Below are 25,171 nucleotides of genomic sequence, written 5' to 3'. Positions count from 1 at the left end.
TGAGAATTGTTTGCTTGTGTTGTGACTAGTTTGTGGTAAAAACTTAGTTACCCTTTGATCAGTTCATGCATCCGTATCTTTCCTCGTTATAGCTAAGACTGTTCTTCAACTAAGACTAAGGAACCTTCATCTTATAGCAGACAGTTGCATGACTTTCCTGAAGTTTGTGGCTTTGTATGCTGTGTATTACACTCCATCAGAAGCTAAATTTCTCTGCTTCAGTAAGGAGTCCAATTAGTCTACTCCCTTAAGTCTCCCTTTGTTGCAGAACAGTCAGAAAAAGCAGCTTCTTCTACCAGGCCACTGGAAGGGATAGGGTGAGATGTGGAAGACCAGCTTTATGTTCTTTCCATTATGTCCACCACTGCACTTCTGTGATTTAGACCCAGAAGGAAACATTCTTCCTTCTAGTCACGATGTCACCAAATTTTCTCTATCACTTTCCCGTGAAGTTGATGTCCCACTTTTAGCAAGCACTAAGTAATTCCCTGCCTGGATTGAAGGATTTCAGTTTGATCTCTTCCTTTAACCTAAACCAAGCCGCATTTGTAAGACTGAAGAGAGGGAAGATAAACTCTAGTTTCCCAACAGATGAAAAATAAATGTCATGGTAATCTTGTTCTCCTTTTCACAGTGGAGGGTTTTATAACCCCCCAGACAACTTGAACCCCAGAAGGGGCAACAGCAACCCTCTGTGCTTTTGCAGGTTGCTCTGGGATACCAGCCTTGACTCAGCTTTTTTGGAACTGGCCTTTTTTTTTTTCATACCAGCTGCATGACTCACTGGATAGCTTTAGAAGAGAGTTGTAAATAAATCCTATTCTCCTACTTGTAGGATGAGAAATAGGAGGACTTGAGGACTCCCTCTGAGCTCCAACTTCTGTGCATTTATAATGCAATTCTTAATAGATTATTTTATAATCTATTTTATAATCTAACTTACTTCATCAAACAGAAGGATATTAATGATTCTAACAACATTGTCACTTCTTCCAGAGAAATGGAAAAAATGGCTGTTTTCAGATCTGGCTCTGATGGCAGATTTTTGTTATTTTCCTGCTGATACTGTGCTAGTTTCCATCTGTGTACTGTGATGAAAGGAGCGTTGTGTAGTCTTGTCTGGGTGCCCTGTCAGCTTCTCGTAAGAACTCTGTAAAGAGAACCTCAGTGGATTCTCTATTACAGCAGCTGGAAGTCTGTTCCTAGATATACACATTGGATGCTTTATTTCTGGGACCAAAATTTTTGTAGTATTTTGCCTCTTCCTATTTTAAGTACCATGGTTTCCTTTGTTTCCTTTTCACTGATGTAACAGGTAAGCACAGGCAGAACTCCAGTGACTTCCTGAAATAATTTGTGTGTAAAGCAGTGCAATGCCTTCAGAGTACTGCTGTCAACATGAGAAAGTTATGAAAAGCAGGTCTGGTCCCAGCTTACACTGTTGGTCAAAAATCTCTCCAGTAGTTGACAAATTTGTTTATCTCCTATTGAGTGAGTCACAGCTCCCATCTATTGCCAAGTGACAGCAGCCCTGGGTCGGTGTAGGTTAGTGTAGCAGGTCATCTAATAATTCCCAATGCAGTAAACTGGCCAGTAAGCTAACATGTGAGGTAGCTCTGTGAGATGCCTTACATTTCTTCATTCAGGACTCCTTTTCATAAACAAAACTGTCATGGATTCTAGGTTCTGTCGCTGTGGTAACCTTTCTGCCCCATTCTGTGCTAACATCTGTGAGGTGCTGAGGAGTCAGTTCCTTGTAAAACATTAATAAGATTTAACACCAGTGAAAGGGGAGATCTTGGCAAAAAAAAAAAAAAAATCCCAACCCCCAGACCAAAAAAAACCTATTTCCTTTCTCTTCTGTAAGCTTTCACAGCTGTTCTCATATGAACTTATGAGCCTTAGACTTTATGAATGAAAATTGAAATTTTCATCTCCTCTCTTATGCATTTAACCTGCAGCTGTCGACTATGTGGTAAACCACTGCCAGACAGGCACACACAATTGTGACATTCCTCAGCGTGCTCAGTGTGTGTACACTGGAGGGTCCGCCTACATCTGCACATGTCTCCCGGGCTTCTTGGGAGATGGGCGTGCCTGTGAGGGTGAGTAGCACCATTTGTTGTGGGGCTTTTATACTCTTTATTGCACAACTTGGACGGTCATTGAAATGTCATATAGTTACTTGTGATTTAAAGTAGGAAATTTCATAGTTTAAGTCCCTCAGGTGGGCATTTGTATTAAGCATATGTCTTTTCCACCCTCAGTTTTTGAATTCACTCTTCAATATTTGGGCTATAGAAGGTCCAAGGTGAGGTAACTGCAGAAGCTGCAGTACTTGTAGTTGCAGATCTTCATCTGCTGGATGTGTTTGCACTGTATTGGTTTATATTATTACAGTGGTGAAACATAATGCTTAGACTATGTAAAAAAATTACGTTCTGTTTCATGTCAGTCAGAGTGCAGTGGGGGAGAAGATTTACCTAATTACATGTTGGAAATACTGCTGTTCAAATCCTACTTCTCTTGCTGTGTTAAGTAATTTCCTTGAGAAGTATAGACATGTATTTCTAAAATACTGTGTGTGTTAATAATGCTAGTTACCCTTTGGAATAGCAGAACGTAGAGATACAGAATCTAAAATACATGCATGCTTTTCTTTCTCCTTTGTCTTTCTGTATTAGATGTACTTCCAAAGAACTATCTGTAAGTCTAAGCAGATATCCTAAAATAGGACCCTGAAAATATGTCAGGTTTGCACATTTTTTCATCACTCTGATTTGTCCATCAGGAGGAACAGTTACCTGAGATTTTTCTTTTCTTTTACAGATGTAGATGAATGTCAACAGGGCCACTGTCATCCAGATGCTTTTTGCTATAACACTCCTGGTTCCTTCAGCTGCCAGTGTAAGGCAGGTTATCGTGGGGATGGTTTCCGATGTGTGTTAGGAGGTAAAATTATATAGTTCTTGAAAATTGAACCAGAAATATAATTTGGGATTTGGAGGATATATGTTAATTTGATTTCTTTCTGAAACAACATGTGTGTTTATTCTTTCTTTATTCTTTATTCTTTCTTAAGTCTTTCAAATTTAGAATTTCACCAAACTTGTGTCAAAACCTGTATCTTGACTGCTATCACTTTTCCATTATATCCTGCTCAATGTCCTGTTTTATATTTTGTTTGTTCTATCCTCAGCAATTTTCAGCCCCAAGCTGATATTATCTTTTGAAGTTGCCTTCTGTAAAGGTTTGACCATGGGGGGTGATTTGATTTGCATACTCAGTCACTTACCATAAAAGATCGGGAATTGTTGGCAATGCAAATGAGTACAATTACAGGAGAAAAGTGAAAAATGAGACCAAAGTCATGAGGCTGTCTGCAGTGGTATCTAGATACCTACATGCCACATATACCCTATAGTCCAGAAAGACTATGGTTTCTAGCTGGCACTTATTTCTATATTTACTCAGCTTGTTCTCTATTCAACAGAAAGTTCTTTACCATCCCACACTTCTGTTCCTCCATTGTGCTTTGGGCCTTGAAGTATAAAGCTCCTCATCTTGAAGGTATGCTTAAAAAGAAAGAAAATAAGGAACACTGAAGCACAAAGGAGCATTGTTATGGTTACTTTAGTTCAACAGCATGGCAAACCTCTGGGACAGCACTCAGGTTTTGCAGAAAGGTGAATACTTTCATCCAGAAAATAAAGCTTAGCTTCTGTTTGTTCAAACCCTATTCTCTTTCCTCTAACCTTGCTGCTGGGCAAAAATCCCTTCATCTCTGAACAGAATGAAACTCAAAATGTGCAGTCAAGAGTAAGAAGAAAGTCATAGGCCCACAGAGAAAGAGAGCAAGAAGCAGTATGACTGGGAAGGGAGGCTCTCTTCATAATTTACCTTCTACCTTGTGGTCTTAATGATGTCCAAAGTGTGTGTTGATTCAAAATTGAGGAGGGTTTGTTTGTGCATTTGTTTTAATAGTGGATGTGTTTGTTTGAAAGTGCTTGTCTGTATAGCACAATATTACTACCTGAAAACTAATATATTTTCTTTTGCCACTATATTCCCTAATTCTGAATTTCTGACTTTTCTTTTTTTGCATAATTGGATACTTGTGTTTTAAAATTAAAAGACAAAGAGTTGTTTAAAGGAAAGTATTAAAACAAAAAAGAATTCACAAGGTTGTTTCTGGTTTTAGATCATATTTACATGACACTTCATCATGTTATGTGAAATCACCCAGTGCGTGTAGATTTTTCTATCATAGGTAAATTGGAGGTTTTGCAGTGTTTAATTCTGAAGTCTAGCTTTTACCACTTTGTAAATCTTTTAATATTATTTTAACTAACTTTTCATGCATGATCACCCATGAGTATTTTCATTTTAATGCCAGATGAATGAAGAACCTAGTGTTTCTGACCTGTGTCAAAATATTTAGCTAACCAGTTGGCTGATAGAAACAGAATTATTTCTCCTAGAGGAGAAATCTGATGTGAATAACTTGAAGCAAATTAAACCTTAAAGCTTCCAGTTCTTCAGGCAGAATTGCAGAGGAAAAAATATTGCTTTCATGTCTGCCACATACCCTTTGTACCTGAAACAGGTGGTTTGGAAGACTAATACTTGAAGTCAACTAATTAACTTTTTTACCAGAATACAGTCAATGTCTTCTGAGTATATGTGATAATTTACTTGAGGTTTTTTTGGGGGATTGGGGTTTTTTTGTGGGTTTTTTGTTGGATTTTGTTTGTTTGTTTGGGGTTTTTTGTTGTTGTTGTTAAGAACAATACCTTTTCCCATGCTTTGGTTAGTGTCTACAAAACTGCTAAGCACAGTGTACTGTTTTGTAGTAACTTTGTTATTTTCTGCTGCTTATCCTGTACACTTCTTCATTTCTGTACTCAACACAATTGTATTTTGAATGATAATCTTTCCATGTCACAATTTTAATAGTAGTAACAAAATATTTTTGAGAGTTCTGAATCTACTGTTTTAATGGGTGAAGATCTACCAGGTTTTGGTAGTCTTTATGTATGCCTCACTGTTTTGCTTTTTTTTTTATATATAGTTTTGTACTATCAGTAGAAGACAAGCTTTCAGAAACACTTCTATCAATTGTGTCTCTGCTCATTAAATGCTCTGAGCAGAAAAAAATCTGTATAGATAAGAAGTCTCACTTTTGCTGAATTGTTACTGAAATAGGGAGTATCTGTATTGCTCTGCTAGTCTGCAGCAATAGCAGTGTTTACAGCTTATTTTACTGCTCCCTTCTTAGAGTTAACAGAACAGCAGCTGCCCTTGGGGTGTCATCTGTTGCTAAAGCTTTAGTGCCTTTAACATGGATATATCCATCAGTTAATCATTGCCAGGAGATAGAAACAAGCTATACTTTCTGAAGCCTACCAAAAGTAGCTTAGTTTACTTTAGCACCCGGTTTGTAAATTAAGTTGCTTCAGAATGGAGACTGCAGATGAGGCTGTATTGTTTGTATTCAGCTGGAATTAGAGACCCTTTCTTCCCCTTTTTACCCGCTAAGGGTTTGATCTAATTAGCCTCTGTGAAGTAACTGAAGTCTTTCCTGGTTGTTAATAGCATGGAAAGTTTCATTCATTCGAATACACAGTTCTTTTTTGCTGTACCCTGTTCCAACCCATGTTGCAATTACTTGCTTGTTTGGTGTCTTTATTATTGCATGAAACCTATTGTTAAAACTTAACAGTGCTGAAAGGCAACTCTTGAAACAAGTAGAACTAGAAACTAAGAAGAAAAATGGCTTCGAGTCACACACAAGAGAACGTCTGTAGGAGTGAACCAGCAGGTTAATGAAAGAGTTAATGATGCTGGAATGTCCCGCTGCTCCCAGCTATTAAGAAAGTCTGTACTTCATTATTTCCTCACGCTTCATTTTTCCATTTCAAAAAAACCCAGATGTCTGAGTGTTTCTACCTCTGCAGACCGCAGACACTGTTTACTAAACAGAAACAAGTCTAGATTCTTGGAACTAGGAACTGTTAAGAGCCATTCTCTGGTCCTGTGTATGCAACTAGTTTCACATGAGAAACGCACTTACCAGAGCAAAACTATAAGTGAAGAATTACAAAGGAAAATAAAGAGACAAAGGGAAGTGCGTTATTTTCATGTGGGTATTTTCATAATATTTTTTTTACTCCAACATTTGAAAACATCAGGTAAAAATGTACTTTGATTTCATTTATTCAAATTTCATTATATATTTCAGTCACTTTCAAATTCCTGTTTGCCATTGGTAATTTACAAATCAACTGGGAAAAAAAAGTGTTTAAAACATTGGATACAAATTTATTTTTCTGAGGAAGGATATACATTTAGCATCATTTCAAACTGCACCATTCTGCGTATCTACTCTGACTTGTGTGTGCTGTGGTCCATGGGACACAAATTCTTTATCACACCTTTGATCTCTGTTCTGCTCTACAACTTCTACCTTAGGAGCTTTTTTCTGTACAGTCATTCAGTTTTTCACTGTTTTCTTGAACTGTGATTGCCAAAGCTGGACCCGGTATTCCTTGAATCATCTCCCCAGCCTCGTATTCTTTTCTATACCTGTGTGCTGTTCCCTGTGTATATGTTGAATTCTTATTTATACCCTCTCACAGTCTCCACAGCACTGAGCTGTGACCTGCTGATAGCTTTTTCTGATTGCAGTTTCCAACATAACTCTATTTAAAGATATTTCAAGAAACGTATTTCAAGAAGTGTAACTTTACATTTACGTCTTGTACTTCTCATGTTTTTTGATCTGTTTCTCTTCCACAAATGATGCAACCTACGGTTGCATATTTTCCTCTGGAATTCAAACAAAGTAATTAAATTTCTTAATAGGAAATTTATAAACAAGACTAAGGTAAAATGGGAATTTACTAAAGATGCCACTACTGCATGACATTTGACTACTTATTCTGATTTTTTTTTTCAATTTTTTATCATTTATCAAATTAAGGTAGCCCACAGTATGGTGCTTCGTTTCAAAAATGATACCGTCCTGTGGGCCTGTGTAGAATGCTATAGGGAAACACAAAGCTTTTAGATCAGTACATTACCTTCATCAGTCAAACATCAACTGCACCAAAACCCAGTGGCAACTGGGTTTTACTTATTTTATAGCAAATGCTGATTGGTAATGTTTAAACATATACGGAAAAGATACTAGAACTTGGTCCTGCTGTTAATAAAAGGCTGCTGCCACCCCTGCTTTATCGTGTCACAAAGGATTGCCAAGGTCTTGCTCTCACTGGTTGTTTCATCTCTGGCAGAATGAACTAACCTTAGTATATATAATTTTTCTCATCATTGACATGATCATTTGGCTTGGCTTTCAAATGTGGGTTTCATAAGAATCTAAAGAACCTCTAAAAATCGTGCCTAGTAACTCCTAGACATAGAGCCTTGAAATAGGCATGACTTGTTTTGCATTTGCTGCAATCAGGTGCAGTAGTAGATGTAACAGCACTGTTACACCAGGTAGGTGTTATTTGCTCTTAGCTCTACCTGTTATATTTAATGGAAATTTTCTTCCTGCTAATCTAGAGATCAGAGAACTCTCCTCTTAATTGTTCTGTATCTTTGAAGAATCTTGACTGGATGAAATATTACAGTATGTATATTAAAGGCAGGATCATTAAGAAACCACATTTAGGGTGCTGTAGTGAAGGAAATATACTGATTATTAGGTTTGTGTCTAGAAGCTGGCTTACAAAGTAGCCCTTGTATTATGTAAATATGTGCCATTTCTTGTTATGTGTTTTGTCTAACTTATGCTGTTATGTCATCAAGGCAGGAAATGCGCTTTGTTTGCTGTGTCAGGCTCATCTTTCAAACTCTGTCATAGCTAGCCTCCTTTCAGACAGTTAATTAATGCAATTTAAAATTTTCAAAATCGGAGCATCTTCTCTTAAGCACACTGAGTAAAACATAGGACTGTATGAACAGTATAACCAGACTATTTCTACCAACCCACCATCATCTCTATCTTTTTTAGAAAGAGCAAATCATATCCTCTACCTTCTAGGAACTTAATGCTATTTTTGAAAATTAATTTGTTTAAGTCTCTTGACTTCGGTGTTGTTAATTGCCTTATCAGGCAATTTGTGAGATTGGTCTTGATCTTTGCAATAGAAGTACTCTTGAAAAATTTAATCAGAAGTCCCATATAAAATCTGCAAATATAAATGTGGACTTGTCTTGAAATTTAGAACAGATACTGATATTTCAAGTTGCCAGTAACACTAACATATCTTATGTATAACAGCTGTGTCCTAACTGGGAGGGTATACATACTCCTTTCTATAAATCATATTTGCTAATTCATTTTCATATAGACTATTGATTAGAAAAATTATAAACTCTCGGGATTTACTCTAATTTTGTAAGTTTCAGATGGGAGGAAAAAAGACCAGCTTCTGCTGAGGGGCAGGTAATAGTATTTCTCAAAGATCATAGGAATGCAACTGAGATTTTTATTCCTGCACTGAACAAAAGCAGGGGGGTCAGTTTACCAGTACTCTGTATTCTCCCTGCTTTCTCTCATGAGCACTGCATATAATGAAAGTTTAGAATAAATAAAAATGGTGGCAAAACTATCTGGTGACTGAAATCAGCATTTCTTTTATCTGCATACTGCATAGCACATTGAATACGTGAAAACAAAATTTGAGACAGATAATGGACGCTTTCCTACAGGATCTGGTTTTGTAGGTTGATTCAAGACTCTCCACCACCCACATTAAAAGTGATGCCAAATATTTCAGTTGTTTAGAGTCAACCATTCTCCAGTCATTTATATTTCTCTAATTGTGTCCAGGTGCATGAAGCGTGTCCAAAGTTTTGCTTGCGTAACTAGTTTAAATAATAAAAAACTACCCTTCTTTTTTGATTTTGTGTAATTTACACCACAACAGTCTGTAGATGCATGGGATTAGGTTTTTGCTCAGATGGGCTGGGCCTAATCTGAGCCACACATAACGAAGGCTGTCTACCAAGCAGTGTAAAAACAAGGAATAAATGGAAGTGTAATGTTAAAGTCTCTTCAGCACAGTTTGTGCTAAGTATTTCTGTCTGTAGAAATCATTCACAGGAAAAAGATACTCCCCCATAATTAGAGCTCTTTTTCTCCCAGCACACAGAAGCCTTCAGGGTCCTCAAGTGTAAGGTAAAACTAAACCAGAGGAAGGAACTATGTTATTTTTATTGTATTCCTATAATTTTATTATGTTGTTTGGCATCTAGAACAATATACTGATCTAGATGACTTTCCCTATTGTTTAACAGGTAATACCATGAGATGTATATTTTAGTCCAGACTATTTTGTAAAATTGAAATGTAAAAAGCCAGATCTCTGAATATATCCTGATAACCTGAAAAGTTCGTCTTCCCTCTGTATCCTCTACAGCAATACATATGCATGTGTGTGCGTCTCGTATGTTTCTCTGCTTTACCAGGAACTGGACAATCTGTCCCTGTAATTCCCTTCTTAGATGCAAAAGTATCAAATGAGTGCTCAAACCTGACAGCTGATCTTTAATAACCTAATATACTTCATAGCAATGAGCTACTTCCAGCATCTGCCTCATTTGTGGTTTTCTCTTGTGGCTCTGAAGAGAAACTCGACCTTTAGCATTACAAAAACGACCCTTAGCCACTCTGTGGTCTGGTTAATTAGTCACATTTTAAGGCCCGTGGAATAATTGCCAATGGGTAGACATCAAATTTGAACGTCAAACAGAATGGCCTTGCTCATGTGCCTCAAGGAGAAAGACCATGGTTTCCACCTTCTGTTCTTTCTCCACTGAAGAAAGGTGCAGGGGACCTGTTTGTTCTCTTTTAAACTAAACGGTGGAAGACAAAATAACATAGGTTTAGGGCAAATGTGTCACACTTTCATAGGGCAGACTTGAAGGCATATGCCTTCAAGGTTGATAACAGTACCATGTTCCTATAGAGGTAAGAATGCTTGTGTGTAGGTGATCAGCATATGTTAATTGTTAATGGAATGTAGTTGTTAGTGAAACAAAAATATTCACTGATGTTTGTGTTTGTTTTGTTGCTGTGTTTTTTCCCCAGAAGCGGAAAAGACCAAATGCCAGCATGAACGAGAAGTAGCTCTTGGCAGTGGAGGTGCTTTCTACCCAAGGGATACAAGAGTTGGTCACTTCATTCCCCAGTGTGATGAGCATGGGAATTACCTACCCACTCAGTGCCATTCTGGCAGTGGATATTGTTGGTGTGTGGATAGGAATGGAAATGAGATTGATGGCACGAGAAGTGGGCCAGGAGTTCGTCCACCATGTAAGTGGCTGAAGCAGTTGTTTTTTGTGGGTATCTCTCCACCCAAATGCACTATCTTCCAAATGTGGGGCTTAGTCGTGCCCCTGAGATGTAGCACTGAACTATAGCAGTTCAGGCTTTTGTTGTCCCGATGATGATATGCCTCATGCTGCAGCCCTTCAGTAACTCCAACACGCATTTTTCCTTCAGCCAGGGCATCCGGACAGCTGTGGTGAGCTTCTGAATAAGAAGATAGTTTTCTAGCTTCTTTCCTACCTAGAAACTATGAGAGGCCCATATAGTCTCTGCCCTCTGGGAGCTGTGGAACCTGAGTTGCCTCAGGAAATGAAGGATATTCCTTCCTACGTCTTCCTCACTTCAGTTCCAAAATAAGAGTTTTTTCTAGACATTCAAAGGAAAGAGCAATTACAGAGCTGAACATGAAAAGAACTTCTCTGTCAGCCAAGGGGGAAATTTCAGCAGCTTTCTGCATCTGATTATAGTTATTAGTGTCTGCTTATAGGGCTGTTTCCTCCTGAGAAGTCTGACTGTAATTGTCTCTGCAAATAATAAGGAGCCTTGTTGTGCTGTACAAGCTAATTTTTTCCTGATCTGTTCCCTTCTCTATTAACAAGGTCTAAGCACAGCTGCTCCTCCTGTTGTTATTGGGCCCTCTGTTCGACCAGACACAGTACCTCTGCCGCCAGGAACGCACCTGCTCTTTGCCCAAAGTGGTAAAATTGAACATGTTCCACTAGAGGGAAACAATATGAAGAAAAATGGTGCAAAAGCACTCTTGCATATTCCAGTAAGTAACCTAGTAGACTAAGTCCATGTCTTTTAGAAGATTCGTGACAAAGATGAAAGTTAGTGTTTGTCTACATAACTTGATAATTTAAGTTCAAAACTCAAATTATACTCTTGATTAAAATTTCAGTATTGCATCAATTTGTCACTGAAAACTACTGATCTATCTAGTCAAAAAGCTTAAAGCTGAGCTATAAAAGAAATTATTTGCCTTTAAAGAACAACTCACAATAGCTCACAAGACAAAATCTAATCTCATGTCTCCAACAGCTCATCATATAATCTTCTCTATACTCACACTTCCACTGGTATAAAAGTTTAGGAGACCTACAATAGCAGTATGTGGAGAGGCCCTTTTTTCATTCTTACTCCCTCAAAGCTTTTTCCTAAGTCTTAATCTATTCTTCTTTTTTAGTCAGTTCTCTGCACTTCTTGGCTACATATATATTTTTCTTCCTTTCTTGTTGCTTCCTTCTCCATGTGCAGGCCCAGTGGGTGGCAAATCATTTTCCCACGCTTCTTACTACTTTCTTCAAAATCTTTGTTCCTTGTAAATGAATTCCTGATGCTGAGAAGGCCTATTTTCAGTCACCTGTATCACATGCCAACCCTTTTCACTTCCAGTTTCATAGCAGTAATTTGTTTTACCTGAGGCCTAGAATTTCTGTTTTCATTCCAGTTATATTACAGTGAGTATTTAGTAAACCAAATACTATCTAAATTACACAGATTCACTTCAGTAAATAATACCACAAACTGCTGTAATGTAAGGGTGAAATCAAGCTTTTGACCCTTGTCTAAACTGCTGCTGCAGTACCATAAAAATAAAGTAAAATACTGTCTGTAAAATGGGATAGTTAGGCTGAAAGAGACATGATTCTGAATCCTTTTCAGCTTGTATCATTATTTACTTGATCTAGCTTAAATGAATTAATATAGAAATATTTTCAGGAATGAACTTCCAAGAGATAAGATGCAACTCTTCCTTAAAACTTTCAATTAAAATGAAACTTTCAGTCTCTGCTAATGCTGTTGACTCTGTGTTGTCTGTGATGTGTATTTGCAAAGTGACAGTAGAGGTGTTTAGGTTGTTTTGCAACCTACAGCATTAGGTAAGCTGATGATTAAGTGCATCTGTTTTAATGCATGGGTTTGGACCATTTTTCTGAGAAGTTGCAAGTTACAAAAGCAGCAACTGTGACAGACCTGGGAATCCATGTAAAATTGTTTTACCCTGAAAGTTTCTTTCACTTGCATGGAGGAGAGAGTTTGAACTCCAAATTCAAATTCTAGTCCTATCTTTCTTCCATATGAATGTTCCTTGTCCCTGGGAATACTGTTTCCAGCAGAATGATTTATGTAGTATTTGTTTAAGCTATTTTTTATTTTAAAACCTTGCTTTGCTAGAAGTTTTTTTTAACCAAATGATGCCATGTAGGTAACACTGAAATGCAGCTGTAGTGCATGGGTTGCATGTCAATGCAAGTCAGATTTGACAGAAGTCATTATTCCCCCTTAAAGGGAAAGAATAAAAGAAAGAAAGCATATGAGGGATAACAGTAAAATGTCAACATGAACTTTCTTTAGATGGTGAAGTTGTAAAAGTCAGACCAGTTGTTCAGTACTAATACCTACAATGCTGCTTTGAAATAGTGGTAAATGGTGTTATCTAGTTAAAAGGGACTTATGACTGAAAGTATTTTTCTAAGCTATTTGACAGTGACTGTCACCCAATAATTTTCTCTGCCTGTTGTCCTCATCTCCCATCTTCCCTCAAGAATTTTGTTTTTTCAGCCTTGAGACTTAAAACCATAAGCTGCTGCTGGCCAAATAATTATTGTTTAGCCTAGGCTGATCTAACTTGCTTGTTGACCAACAGGACAAAGTTGTTATTGGAGTTGCTTATGACTGTGTGGACAAGATGGTTTATTGGACAGACATCAGCGGCCCTTCGATCAGCAGGGCTAGCCTGAATGGTGGGGAGCCAACCACTCTCATCAAAACAGGTAACAGCACGAAATTCTTTCTCTTGCTACTCCCTAGGAATGGTATTAGAGACTTGAATTTAGTAACGTATACTTCCTAGGTGTTGCCTGAGCTGACTAAAGAGTTGTGTTTATGTATTAACACAGAATGCCATCTGTGGGCGTCATTCTCTGATTTTTTTGTTCTGGCAAGCAAGGTAATTGCTGGATAACTGAGATTTGGTTATGTGTAGTCCCTTTCTCTCCTGATCTCTGCCAGTCAGCTGCCTACTCTGGTGAGCATCGAGGTTTAAGAGGAGAACTCCTGCTCTGTTCCTTGGCTTGGGGATCAAAACAGTTGAAAAGTGGTTAGAAATCATTTCAGCTGTGACTTTCCATGCCTACCGCTCAAGTTGTAAAATGCAAGTGAATAAAGCCACCTCATTAGGTTTTTGCCCTTGGAGTTCCTCAAGGATTTGAGAATTGGACTAGAGGGTATTGTGGACTTAGTGCCTTTACAGTTTGTATCTTATTCTTACACTTTTTTGTTGAAGAATCTGCTCTCACTGCAGTCCATGTTCATTTTCATTAGAAGGGTTAATTGTAAGCCCATGCAGCTTAGATATTAAAACCTTTTTTGAGTGGAAAGGGTTAAGGGAAAGGATAGGTTTGGAGAACAAAGTGAATGGGGTGTGTGTGGGGGGCATCATTAAAAAAAAAACCAGAAAAATAGCTGGAGGCATTTTGAATACTAGTGTCCTTAGGATCCTAGAACACCTGTGAAGTCAAGATACTGGAGGAGGTCACCCTTACTTTGAATCCTCTGCAGCCATTGTTACAAAAAATTAGGAAACTATTTTAGAGAAATTATCATATGGTTTTAAAATTCTACAATAAATTTGCTTCAGTTTTCTTTGGATGTGTAGAGAATTGCTGCCTGGAGTTTGTGCTTTGGAATAGCCAGTTTGTGGAGATTCCATTCAAGCTCTTAGGGACAGCAGAGAGATAGGGGTGGCTTGGATCCTACCATTGTCCTAGGAAGGGAAAAGGGAGAGCTTAAGGCCATCCCTAACCATTCCAGTAGTTATGGAGATTCATAGTTCTGTACAACTTTATGGCTGAGGTATTTGTAAGACCTCTTTTACCTCCCTACATATTTAATCTGAAAGGGACTAACGTGTAGTAAAAGCATATCCTTATGCAATTTACAAATTCTTCAGGAAAGGATTTCTGATGCCCACTTCTAAAGTATTTTTTCAGAATCTGCACTTTTAAAAATGGGGGGAATTACTACTGTTAAAAATTTTATATGGATACAAATGTCTGTCTAATGAGAGTGTGTGTACACATTAAAATTCTTGCAATGTATAAAATATTGGAAGAATATTTTTGAAGACTTTCAACTAAATTAGATTGATTATTTAAGGTAATTTGAGATGCTTCAATGTCACATGGAAACCTCGTGGGTTTTATCTGCTACAAAAAACATTGTATGGGTAAACATCTCATGATTTCTGTTGTTGGCATAGGAAATGACTGCTGTTCCTGAAGAGATTAGGAGCGACGTTTTACTTCGCCTTCGATATGTTAATGGGCATTTCAATAAGGGGTCAGACCAAAATAATACTGAATCCATTCAAATACTGAATATATCTCCTATGCTGGCCAAAACAAACTTTAGAATCTCATGAAATAGGAAAATGCCTCCCTCTCAGAAGACTCATGAGAATTTTTTGTTTTGGTTTGATCTTTGGCTTTTTCCTCCTGTGAGCTCCAGCTGCTTTCTTCAGTTCATGTGTATTTTTGTGGAATGTACTACTTTTTTGGGGTTTTTTTTAAAGCTTTTGTGATCCAATTTGCATTGCTTTGCAGAAACATATTTTATTGTGGAGCCCCATCCAGTTCTCTATCCCTGCAGCTGTATAACCTATGGAAGCTTTCTCAGTTCTGCAGCTGTGGAGGCAAGTTGAGGAGAGCTTTCCTTTGCTGTGATTGCTCAAGTCATATCAGCTGTGCATGGCTGTACAAACCTGTCCTCAGGGACAGAGCCTGTGACTGTCAGGCCTGATGACAATATAGCAGGAACATATTTGTGCCTCTGGAAAGACTGGTGATACATGAAGCCTTAAATGTTCCCTTACCTCTCCTTCCATGGAGGACAGTTTTTTCTGGCTCATAATCAACCGCACAGAGGAGACATTTACTTTAGACTTCTTTAAATCTCCTGACAAATAGCTGACATAAGGAAATTGAAACAAGGAAACTAGTCAGGGAGCAGGGTCTCCTAGGAATCCATGACAGCAGATCTTTTGCCTGCTACTGTCTTCTGTTTCCTAAAAGACTCTGGGAGCTCCTCCACCACCATTTAGTCAGTAATATTCTGATCCCGGAGACTGGGATCCCTCTCCCCCCAACATGAGCTGTGAGTCAGAAGCAGTGAGATACATCTTATTTGTTCCTTTCTCTCTCTTCAGCAATTAATATAAATCTAAAATGTCATGTGTGCAGATGAAGGGTGGTAAGTGTAATCCACTTGAGTGAGAGAGCAGGGGATGTTTAAGATATTGTGCAACTGTTATTCATAGCAAAGTCACAGTAGCAAATTTTAGAGAGCTCTACCCAATGTTCTGGGCCAAATGCGTTTTCTCCAGAAAAGTTACTTCTGTTACATACTGTTTGTTTAATGGCTGTCAGTAAATAAACTTGAGAATTAAAAGAAGGCTAATGGGCCACATTCCATCAGTGTGTGGATCAGCATCTGAAAGGTGCAGTTTTTGGTTTTTTTCAATAGCTGGCCGGTGTGAAGGGTCATTTCATCTCTTTTGGGGAGTGGCCATGTACAATTCTTCTTTTGGAACTGAAATTGGACTAAATTTTTTTTTTTTACTTGACTTTGGCTTCATTACATCCCACATGACCTACCTGCTCTTTTCAATGGATGCATGAACCTTGAAAATTAGAGAGCAGTTTCTCATCATGACTGAATTAAACTTTATATATTTCTTCTGCATCCTTTGTCCAAGTTAGAAATTACTAATGCAAGAGCAGTAAGGTCATTATCTGCTATTTCCTGTTGCTTTTGGAACAACTAACTGTCCAAGAAAAACTGTGCACATACAGTGCTAAAACATGTTCCAAAAAGGATTGCTCTGCAAAAACAAAGAACTGGATCTAAATTGCATCAGTTAGCTAGTGTCATTGTCTCTAGTGTTTGGAGTTTGATTATGTTTAATTATTGCATTGGCTAAACTTAGCATAAACCCAGTTTTCATGTATGTCAGTACCAAAGAAGGAGAAATATTAAGGGTTATAAATCCACTCTGTGACCTGCTAAGGAGGGTAGAATAAGATTCTGATACTATCTACTGTTCATTTCTCTGCTATCTGCTTTTTCTATGTCTGCTTCTCAAAGAGTGCTTACATGTATGGTGAGTTTGTTCCTCAAAGAACATGTCATTCTATGTCTTTGAAGGCTTTGTTTATTTAAACTTTGAGGTAAAATGTATGTTCCTCTTCCAAATGACACGAAATAGCTTTTGTTGGACCACAGCCAGAAAACTTATCTCAGTTAAAAGTTATGCTTATGAGGCTGATGTGTATTGGGAATAAATATAATGCTTAGGAATGTTTTTCTCTGTTTTCCTCCTGCAGACTTGGGAAGCCCTGAAGGGATAGCTGTAGATCATCTAGGTCGCAACATCTTCTGGACTGACTCTCAGCTGGATAGAATAGAAGTGGCTAGGCTGGATGGGCGCCAGCGTCGCATCCTTTTTGACACCGGCTTGGTGAACCCCAGAGCAATTGTCGTGGATCCTGTGAGAGGGTATGGATGTGCTCTCAAGAGATATGTGCAAGCTTAACTTTATTTAATTATTTAACATGAGTGTGTACTCTGAGTCTGTGTTTTCCGGCTGTCTGTAGATAATAATAGATTACCTTTTCTTAAAACAGCTAACAAACAGGAATGAAACAATCTACTTGTGTCCTGTGTCTGAGTGGTATACTGGAAATGAAAATTCTGAAATGGCTGCTAGACAGTACTGTGCTAGACAATTTTGTTGAGTACCTTTCAAATAGTTATTTGTATCTGGCTTTCAGTACATTGTTTGTAGGATGACAAGCATTGTCCTTACCTAAGAATGTTTTTTTTCGTGAGATTACTGGTCTAAAATACTAGATTAAGCAATCTTATATTTTCATTTCCATCATGACAACCCTTCTTCCTATATAGTTCCATCTTTGAAAACTCCCATGGTATCTCTTCTATCATCAGTTTTACCTCTGTCATTGAGTTGTCTGAGAAGATTCTATTAGGCTTCTATTAGAAGATGCAGATAACTACATGTTTTAAAAATTGAGCCTGTAGCAGAGTGTCAGTAGGAAAGTGTAAATGTTTTTAAGTTAAGATTCCAGCCTGCAAAGATTAATGTACTACATACTTTTATGTAGTCTTTGATCAGTTGACATTTTTTTTTCTCTCTGAATATTGAAAGAAATGCAGGGAAAATTAAAACTAGTACAGAGTCCATAGTAGTGCATGTCTGTTAATTATTGTCTGAACTTGCCTGCTGTTGCCCTCATGCAACTCAAAATGCTCAGAAGCATAGAGGCTTTCTCAGTGTTGAATTGCTAGGAAGCTCTACTAAATGACTGCTTAATTGACATTAGTACTATACAAAAGTACTGTTCTTTTCAGGGAGAGCTTTTTGAAAGGGGCATCCTGATTCCAGATGTTTGCCAACAAGGTTAGCAGTGAGAAAAGAATGCATATGATCCATGAAGTTTGGAGTGATACAAAATTAAATAAAAAAGTAATAGTATTGACTTCTCTAATTCCTTTAATACAAAATAGGCTTTTATATCATAGTCACATAATAGTTGATCTGTGGATGCACATCAAGCATCATAACGAGGAGAAGCAAATGCACTTTGGTGTGAGAGAAGTGCAGAGACACAAAGTAATCAGACTGAGGAGAGACCTGTGTTCTGTGCAGAACCCCACTGACAGAGTAGGTCTCTGGGTTCAGATCAAGCAACACAGACTTCTGTCTCATAGTGGACTGTGTATGTGTATTAAGGAGTAAACAACAAAGATTCTTGCATTGAGGGACCATGTAATTTCTCAACCACAGAATGTACAACCAAGGGGAAAAAACACCACTAAAAAATGACCAATAATAAGAAAACATCAGTGAGTTAATGGCCCTCTCTGAGGACCTCCCCTGAGGATAAACCACTCTGATTCCATTGTATATTGCTTAGTTGGTGCACTGAAAAGGAAGCTGTAGTTTCAAATGAATCCCAAATGTATGGCAAATACTCTTGCTTCAGCCTGAGCAGACATGATGGACAGCGAGATGAAGAACTCAAAATGTAGATGTACATCTTGAATGGTCCTTAGAACCATTGAAATAGAGGTCTTTTTGGCTGGCATCTTGCACAAAAGCTAAACAATGTAGAGAAAACATTTCTTCTCATGTGTGTGCTTGTTCCTTTTGTTCTTAATGAAAGTATGTTTCATACATCTTTACTATACTTTTGTGACTTCTGTATTGAAGTGCAATGTGATTCTTCTTATCTATTTAAATTATTTGGGGGAGGTGTGTGTTACTTTTGTGTCCTTAGCATTTTCCTTAATTACAACAGTCTTTTGAGATCAGTCACTGTCTTGACTCTTGCCTTTTTCTTCCTCTTAAGAAACTTGTACTGGACTGACTGGAACAGAGAAGCTCCTAAAATTGAAACCTCATACATGGATGGCACAAACAGAAGAATTCTTGTTAAAGATGATCTTGGGTTACCAAATGGACTGACATTTGATCCTTATTCCTCAATGCTGTGCTGGGTAGATGCAGGTAAAGAGGTGCTAAAATGTTTCTTCATATTAGTAGTAGAACAAATATGTCCAATCCTGAAATTATGTACTCTTTGAGCTACGTGTCAAACCTCATGCCTTTTGCTTTGGCTTTAACGATCTCTTGATTTATTCCAGGTAGCTGTGGAATTCACATGAGTCTCTGTGCAAGCTGAAAGATTTAATTTCTGATCACAAAACTCTCTAGGAATTCAACAGATGTTGTCTGTGTGTCTTATATGTGACCATCTCTTTAGGTAATGCTTAGGCCTTTGTAGAAGAAGTTAGTTTAAGAGCAGGGGAAAAAACACAGGTTTATCTGATCTGGCTTACAGAATGTCATCCTGGCACTGTTGTTCTAAGACCTGTAACCTGAGGCCAAGTCTGGCTTATATTTGACTGAAGCAAGGCCTGAAAAAGCAATGCACCCTAAAGATCAAGAGATGAATGTTCTGCCACCGACCCACTGCTTGTTTTGTGCCAGTGTCTTACTGGTTACAAAAAAGTGTGCTCTTAATTCTCATTTAATTATTTGGGTTTTTTTTGGCATCTTGTTGTCTTTCTCCCTGTAGACTCTGGCAGAGATGTCTTCCTGTGGAGGCACTTCTATGCTTCAAGTCACCTTTCAAGCTTTGAATAAAATAAAATGATTGAACTCTATTTTTCACCATAAAACACTTTCTCTAACCTTCAAATATGTCTTCTTCTGCTATCTCTAATTCCTTTCTCTCTCTGCCTTTCTTGTTCTCATATTTGTCTCTTTTCTCTTTTTGTCTAATTTTGAAACCCACTGTTTAGGAGAAAACTACAGGTGTTCCTAGCCTGTAGTAGTTTTGCAGGTAGACCTTTTTTGCACCCTACTTGCATCTACAAGTTAGATGGTCTTCCTGCAGTCACACCCTCATGGCTCAACCCAGCAAGCATTTTAGGAACATGCTCACCAAATGAGCTTTGAAAAAATGCCTTGCAGAGGAGGTGGAACTAGTTAATGGCTGAAGTATCCCTCCAGAATAGAGGAAGCCTTCTGTCAGCTTCCACACCAATTTGAGGATGCCGGTCTTTGCAGCAGGAATCTCAACTTGTGAGCAATGGCTTCATGGGACATCTGTGTTACTGTAACTTAGGTGATGTGCTGATTAGCATTAGCACCAAAGTACTTTTCATTCAATTTTTGGCACATGCATAGATGTGACACGGAGGAAGGCTTTGACTAAACAGCACACTGAAAGACCTCCAGGACTTTTTACTGTTCCTGCTTGCATGCTTGTGCTTGTCCTTCATCCCTCATGAGAACTCTCTTGCTCTGGTTCAAAGGCTTAATTGTTTCACGACGTTCCAGGTACTAAGAGGCTGGAGTGCATGAACCCTAACCAGCTTGGTCGACGAAAGATTGTTGAAGGTATTCAGTACCCTTTTGGTGTCACAAGCTATGGGAAGAATTTATACTATACAGACTGGAGAAGGTACGTTATCTGTTAAAGAAATTATGGTGTGCTTTAATCTTTTCTTCTCCCTGGTAGAAACTGAAGTACATACTGCATTTCTCATGTCTGACCTCTCACATATTCCTGTTTTGTTGCTTTCCTGACGATAGCTGATCCAGAGTGGAGTGGATCTGTAGAGCTGACCTATTGATGCTGCCAGTTAACTGCGTTTTCATTTTCAGCAGAGTGATTTGTCCTATAAGAAAATGCTTTTAACACTGTACATTTTTGGAAAAGGAGTGGGCACTAATTTGTTTCCCTTATGGTGATACTTGCTGCGTTGTAAAGGGCAGAAAATCATTACTCTTGGCTTTCTATGCCCTGTATTATATGAATGCTCAACAAGAAATAAGAGGGAAAAAAAGGGTTTACTGTCTTGATGATGATTTCTTTGTGTCATTTCAGAGCATTTTAGAGTAAATGCTCTAAAAATGCTGCCATATGATCAAGACTTTAGAGTTCACCCTAAAATTTCCAGAAAATAAATCCGGTCCCTGCATTTTAAAATATTTATTTTTCCCTGGTGTAAATGGTTGTATGGCTCTGTCTGCTATTAATAGCTATTAATGTGTGTAAGAATTTGCAAGTTAGAACCTAACAGCTGGGAAGTGCTATTCTAGAACAGGCTTGTATAAATGGGAAAGTGTGATACAACTTTGTCAGTTGAGTGCCCTTTTATATTTAGGAAGAAAAGATTGCTTGTGACCAACTGTATTCCTTCTGGAGATCAGGCTCCACCCGAAATATAACATTGTCATAATCATTATGCATAATAGCTGCAACAACAGCTATACCACAGAACATGTTGGAGGGGCAGAATATGAAGAATGTGTCAAAACTACTAACAAATGTCCCTCTGGTAGGGCAACATTGTCCTCTATTGGAAGTACCTTCAAAATTAGTAAGGAGTCTCCCTGCTAAATTTCTTAGCTGCCTGGAATGAAAGTCATAACATACTTGATTTGTCCAGGAAAGATGATGTCTTGGCGGATTTTACTTCTGGAACCTCTTCCTAATTGTTAAAAAGAGGCAACTTCAGACTTTTGATTTTGTTTGGGTTTTTTGCTTGTTTACTGGGGTTTTGCTTTTTGATTTTAGTTTTGTTGTTTTGTTTATCCCTGTACTTCCACTTCATCTCTCTTCTGTATATTCTCTTCTGCATATGGCAGGGATGCTGTTGTTGCAGTGGATCGCATGATTTCATTAGAAAATGATAACTTCCAGCCTCACAAGCGCTCCCGTCTCTATGGAATCACCACGGCCTTTGCTCAGTGCCCAGGAGGTAATCCGTATGATTCTCGAGTTTTTACAGCTGCATAACACCTTAGTTTATAAATGACCCTAGTAGTAGCTCCCATTTATAAGCTGCTGGCTGATTTAGGTAGTGAAGAACTGGTTGCTGCCTAAATTTCTGTTTACTAAGAAATTCAAAGCCACCTCAATTTTTTTACATGAAAGTAAATTTTGTGGTTGCCACATGAAAGCAGAATTGGGAGGGGAGAAGGGGCCTGTTCTGTCCTTCTTGAAAGGACAAGTCTATGATCAAGATTATAGATATAGCAGTTTTTGACAGTTCAGATGCTCATCAGCTAAACTGAATGCTATATTCATGGCTGGGGTGTTATTTACTTATTTTTAAGTTTAAACTAAGGAAATATTATGGTCTTTCAGATCTCCTTAATGAGATTGAGTGTTTTTCAAAATGGAATGTTCAGAAAACAGCAGGTGGTGGGGTGGCTGGGCTGAGCTGGCCTTTCTGCTCTGTTGAATGTTAAGTTTTTCAAACATCCTATTGAAAAGAGGAAGAGAGGAAGTTGATACCCTTGAAATATAATTTGTTTTTTGAGAAACAGCATCACTTTGCAATAATGTTGTTATTAGCAAATCACAGTTAGGAGAAGAGTTCACCCTTTTTTATTACAACATGTCTGGAATTATAGGAGCGGCAATATTTTTGCTTTAAGCCTAAAAAAACCACCCGAGATAGTTTCTCTTCAAATTATTCAATATATGCACTAAATGAAATTGACTTTTTACTGAAGTCTTGGCTCAGAGCCTAAAAATGCATAAATATCATAATTAAGAAATCAGTTACATTGCTATTACTAGTTAATACACAGTTCCATTTTGGTAGACGATGTAAAACTAAACAACATTGTGTACTCTGAGTATGTGCTTATAGCTATAATATTCAGTACCTTAATGTCATTTCTTTCTCATCTTATATCTGTTTCAAGTGTTTTCCTGGAATGGATGCCTCTCCTCACAGCCCACTGTTTCTGGCACTGCCTTCTCTTTCATTTTATGCTTTAATGTTAATGCCTCCTCACCCACCCAATTTTTTTGTTTCATTTTGTTATCATGGATCATTCATCGATGTTTTAGTGGTAGGTGGTATCCAAGGATGATGTTCTGTAGCATTTTGGACTTTACCCCCACGTATTACATTCTCTCTACTTCCTCACCCACTGTCTCTTCATTCTAATGTCTGTGACCATGTGGCCAATTTATGACATGTATTTCAGGAACAGCCCAGTTGATTCATGTTGCCTCTCCCACTCTGTCCTGATATCTTGATCTTTCTTTGATGTGAATATCAAGGTGACACAAAGGATATGGTGACTGTCATCTGCCCAAAGCATAGTTTTGTTTCACTCTTAATCTCATTATGGCTTTTTTCTTCAGTGTAGCCATAAAATCTGCGTGTCTCTTGTAGATATCTGTTTTGGATTTTATTGTAGGTTCACATTTGTTTTTCTTTAACATCTTACATCTCTTTTTTTCCAGGGCATAACTACTGCACAGTGAATAATGGTGGTTGTACTCACCTCTGCTTGGCTACCCCAGGAGGCCGTACTTGCCGCTGCCCTGACAACACAGTTGGAGTGGATTGTATAGAAAGACACTGAACATTAAAATAAGCTTTAGAGCAGCAGACACCTTTTCGAAATGTGCTGTAAACAGTTCACTCCTATCAACACAATCAAGCCCTAAAGATAAGTGCTCCATGCTGTTGACAGCAAGCCACAATGTGCATGTGCAGTCACACATACACACAGGTACTGGATGTCTTGTAGCAGTTAAGCAAGACAAAGCTGCCCAGGTTGGGTCCAACTTTACCTTATTCCTTTTAATATTATCCCCTTACTTTTAAAGGTAAATGTGGAGGCATTAGTTGCATCTGTGCTGGTCTAGGAGGATGTGTCTCCTGGCAAAATTAAAGTAACAAATACCAAACAGAGTGAAGAGGATGGCACTACCCAAATCCTGAGACTGGGTTGTACCTTGGAGTATGCAGAAGTTATCTGCACAGTGGCATTCTAAGCCCATCATGAGGCCCATGTGGCTGGGCCTTATCTCGAGCTGAGAAGCAACCAGGGGGTCCCAAAGATGGATAGATGTGAGTGGAACACCCAGTAATATCACAGATTTAATGCCTAGCTGCATTCCTTCTCACTAGTAGTCCTTTCACTTTCAAAAGTTGAATCTCATCTTTTGACTCTTGCATTACAGCAGTACTTTATCAGTGTGTTGTAAGGATAATAATTCTCACCCTGGTTCATGGGATCCTTTGCTATAGCACATGATTCTTAATAGATAATCAACACCACTTAGTGGATGTATTTGAAATTTTTGAGTCTTAAGAGATATACTTTTCTTCCATCTGAGGTGGATCCCTAAAAAGTTCCCTAAAATCCACTAAGCAAAATATAGTATTTTAAACAATTGCTGATAGTTCATCAAAGAATGGATGTTGATTCATTTGGTTTTAAAGAGATACACAATCACATTTGTTTCCTGAGAGGTTGTAAAATAATACTTCTGTGTTTGATTCTATGAGCCTGAAAGTGGTCTCTGAATTCTACCCTAGCAATCTTTTTTTTTAGCAAACCATACCATGCCTTTTTGTAGACAATGAGATACCATGGCAGTCAAAAATCTGATTTTCAGCAAGCTCACCTGTGTTTTGGTGCTTAAAAGAATAAAAGATAGTGATATGCCCCCATGTTCAGTAACAGCAAAAAAATGCACTGAAAATCAAAACAAAGTTGATATTTTCATCATCACCAGTAAGTTTAGAGAGGGGAAAATCAGAATGCATATTCTTATGTCAAATTAACAGTACAAATCTGGGAGTGAAGTTTGTCTTCTACACTGTGTGTTGGGAAGGAAGCTTGCCTGCAAGACAACCTGCAGCAGAGCAAAACAGGGCTTGTGAGGCTTCTGCCAGAGCACATTTCACTGACATGATCAGAGCAGTAAGCTAACATCCCCGTTTCCTCACTTCCTCTTCAGACATAACAGTAACAGTTTTAAACAGAGCCAATTCTGAATCTTAAATGTGTGACATCTTCTTCTTAATTGTGTATTTATCGTGAAATAACATATAAACATTTTAAAAGTCTTTTTGTATAACTTTTTATAACTTTTAATTCATTCTATTCATACACTTAATCAGGTATATCTTACTGTAAATATCAAAAATTTGTTGAAATGAAGGTGCTTGATAACTCTTTCTCCAGAATTATTCACATATCTGGTGAAATATTAAAGTTTACACTCTGTACAGGTATCTACAGTACAGTCAATAAAAATGGTTGTTTTTTATTTTCTATAAAAAAGAACGTCATGCCTGCAGGTGGAAGTGATATGTGGCGTCTCAAATCTCTTTTCCTGTTGAGTTCTGGGTTTTAGCTAACTCTCATATCTAGTGATGATACTTCTCTTCAAAGATGCAACATTGCAGGGGAAAAAA

At 38.0% G+C, this 25,171-nt stretch overlaps 1 protein-coding gene across 2 annotated transcripts in view; it reads left to right on the top strand.

Annotated features, from left to right (window-relative positions):
• Window positions 1-24,848, top strand: part of NID1 (nidogen 1) — a 54,898-nt gene extending 30,050 nt beyond the window's left edge. For both annotated transcript variants that reach the window (XM_051783199.1, XM_051783198.1), the window contains exons 11-20: window positions 1,962-2,105; window positions 2,830-2,952; window positions 10,103-10,327; window positions 10,942-11,114; window positions 12,993-13,119; window positions 16,729-16,900; window positions 18,775-18,932; window positions 20,271-20,394; window positions 21,585-21,697; window positions 23,203-24,848. In XM_051783199.1, coding sequence (XP_051639159.1) covers window positions 1,962-2,105; window positions 2,830-2,952; window positions 10,103-10,327; window positions 10,942-11,114; window positions 12,993-13,119; window positions 16,729-16,900; window positions 18,775-18,932; window positions 20,271-20,394; window positions 21,585-21,697; window positions 23,203-23,324 — 1,481 coding nt within the window. In that variant the 3' untranslated portion in view covers window positions 23,325-24,848. The remainder of the gene's footprint in view (window positions 1-1,961; window positions 2,106-2,829; window positions 2,953-10,102; window positions 10,328-10,941; window positions 11,115-12,992; window positions 13,120-16,728; window positions 16,901-18,774; window positions 18,933-20,270; window positions 20,395-21,584; window positions 21,698-23,202) is intronic.
• Window positions 24,849-25,171: the final 323 nt, after the last annotated feature.

Source organism: Manacus candei, unplaced genomic scaffold (assembly GCF_025592945.1).
Source record: "Manacus candei isolate 608988 ecotype Guabito, Panama unplaced genomic scaffold, ASM2559294v1 h1tg000017l, whole genome shotgun sequence".
NCBI lineage: Eukaryota > Metazoa > Chordata > Aves > Passeriformes > Pipridae > Manacus > Manacus candei.
Note: the sequence above shows the minus strand (reverse complement) of the source record. Positions and strands in the feature narration are given on the sequence as shown.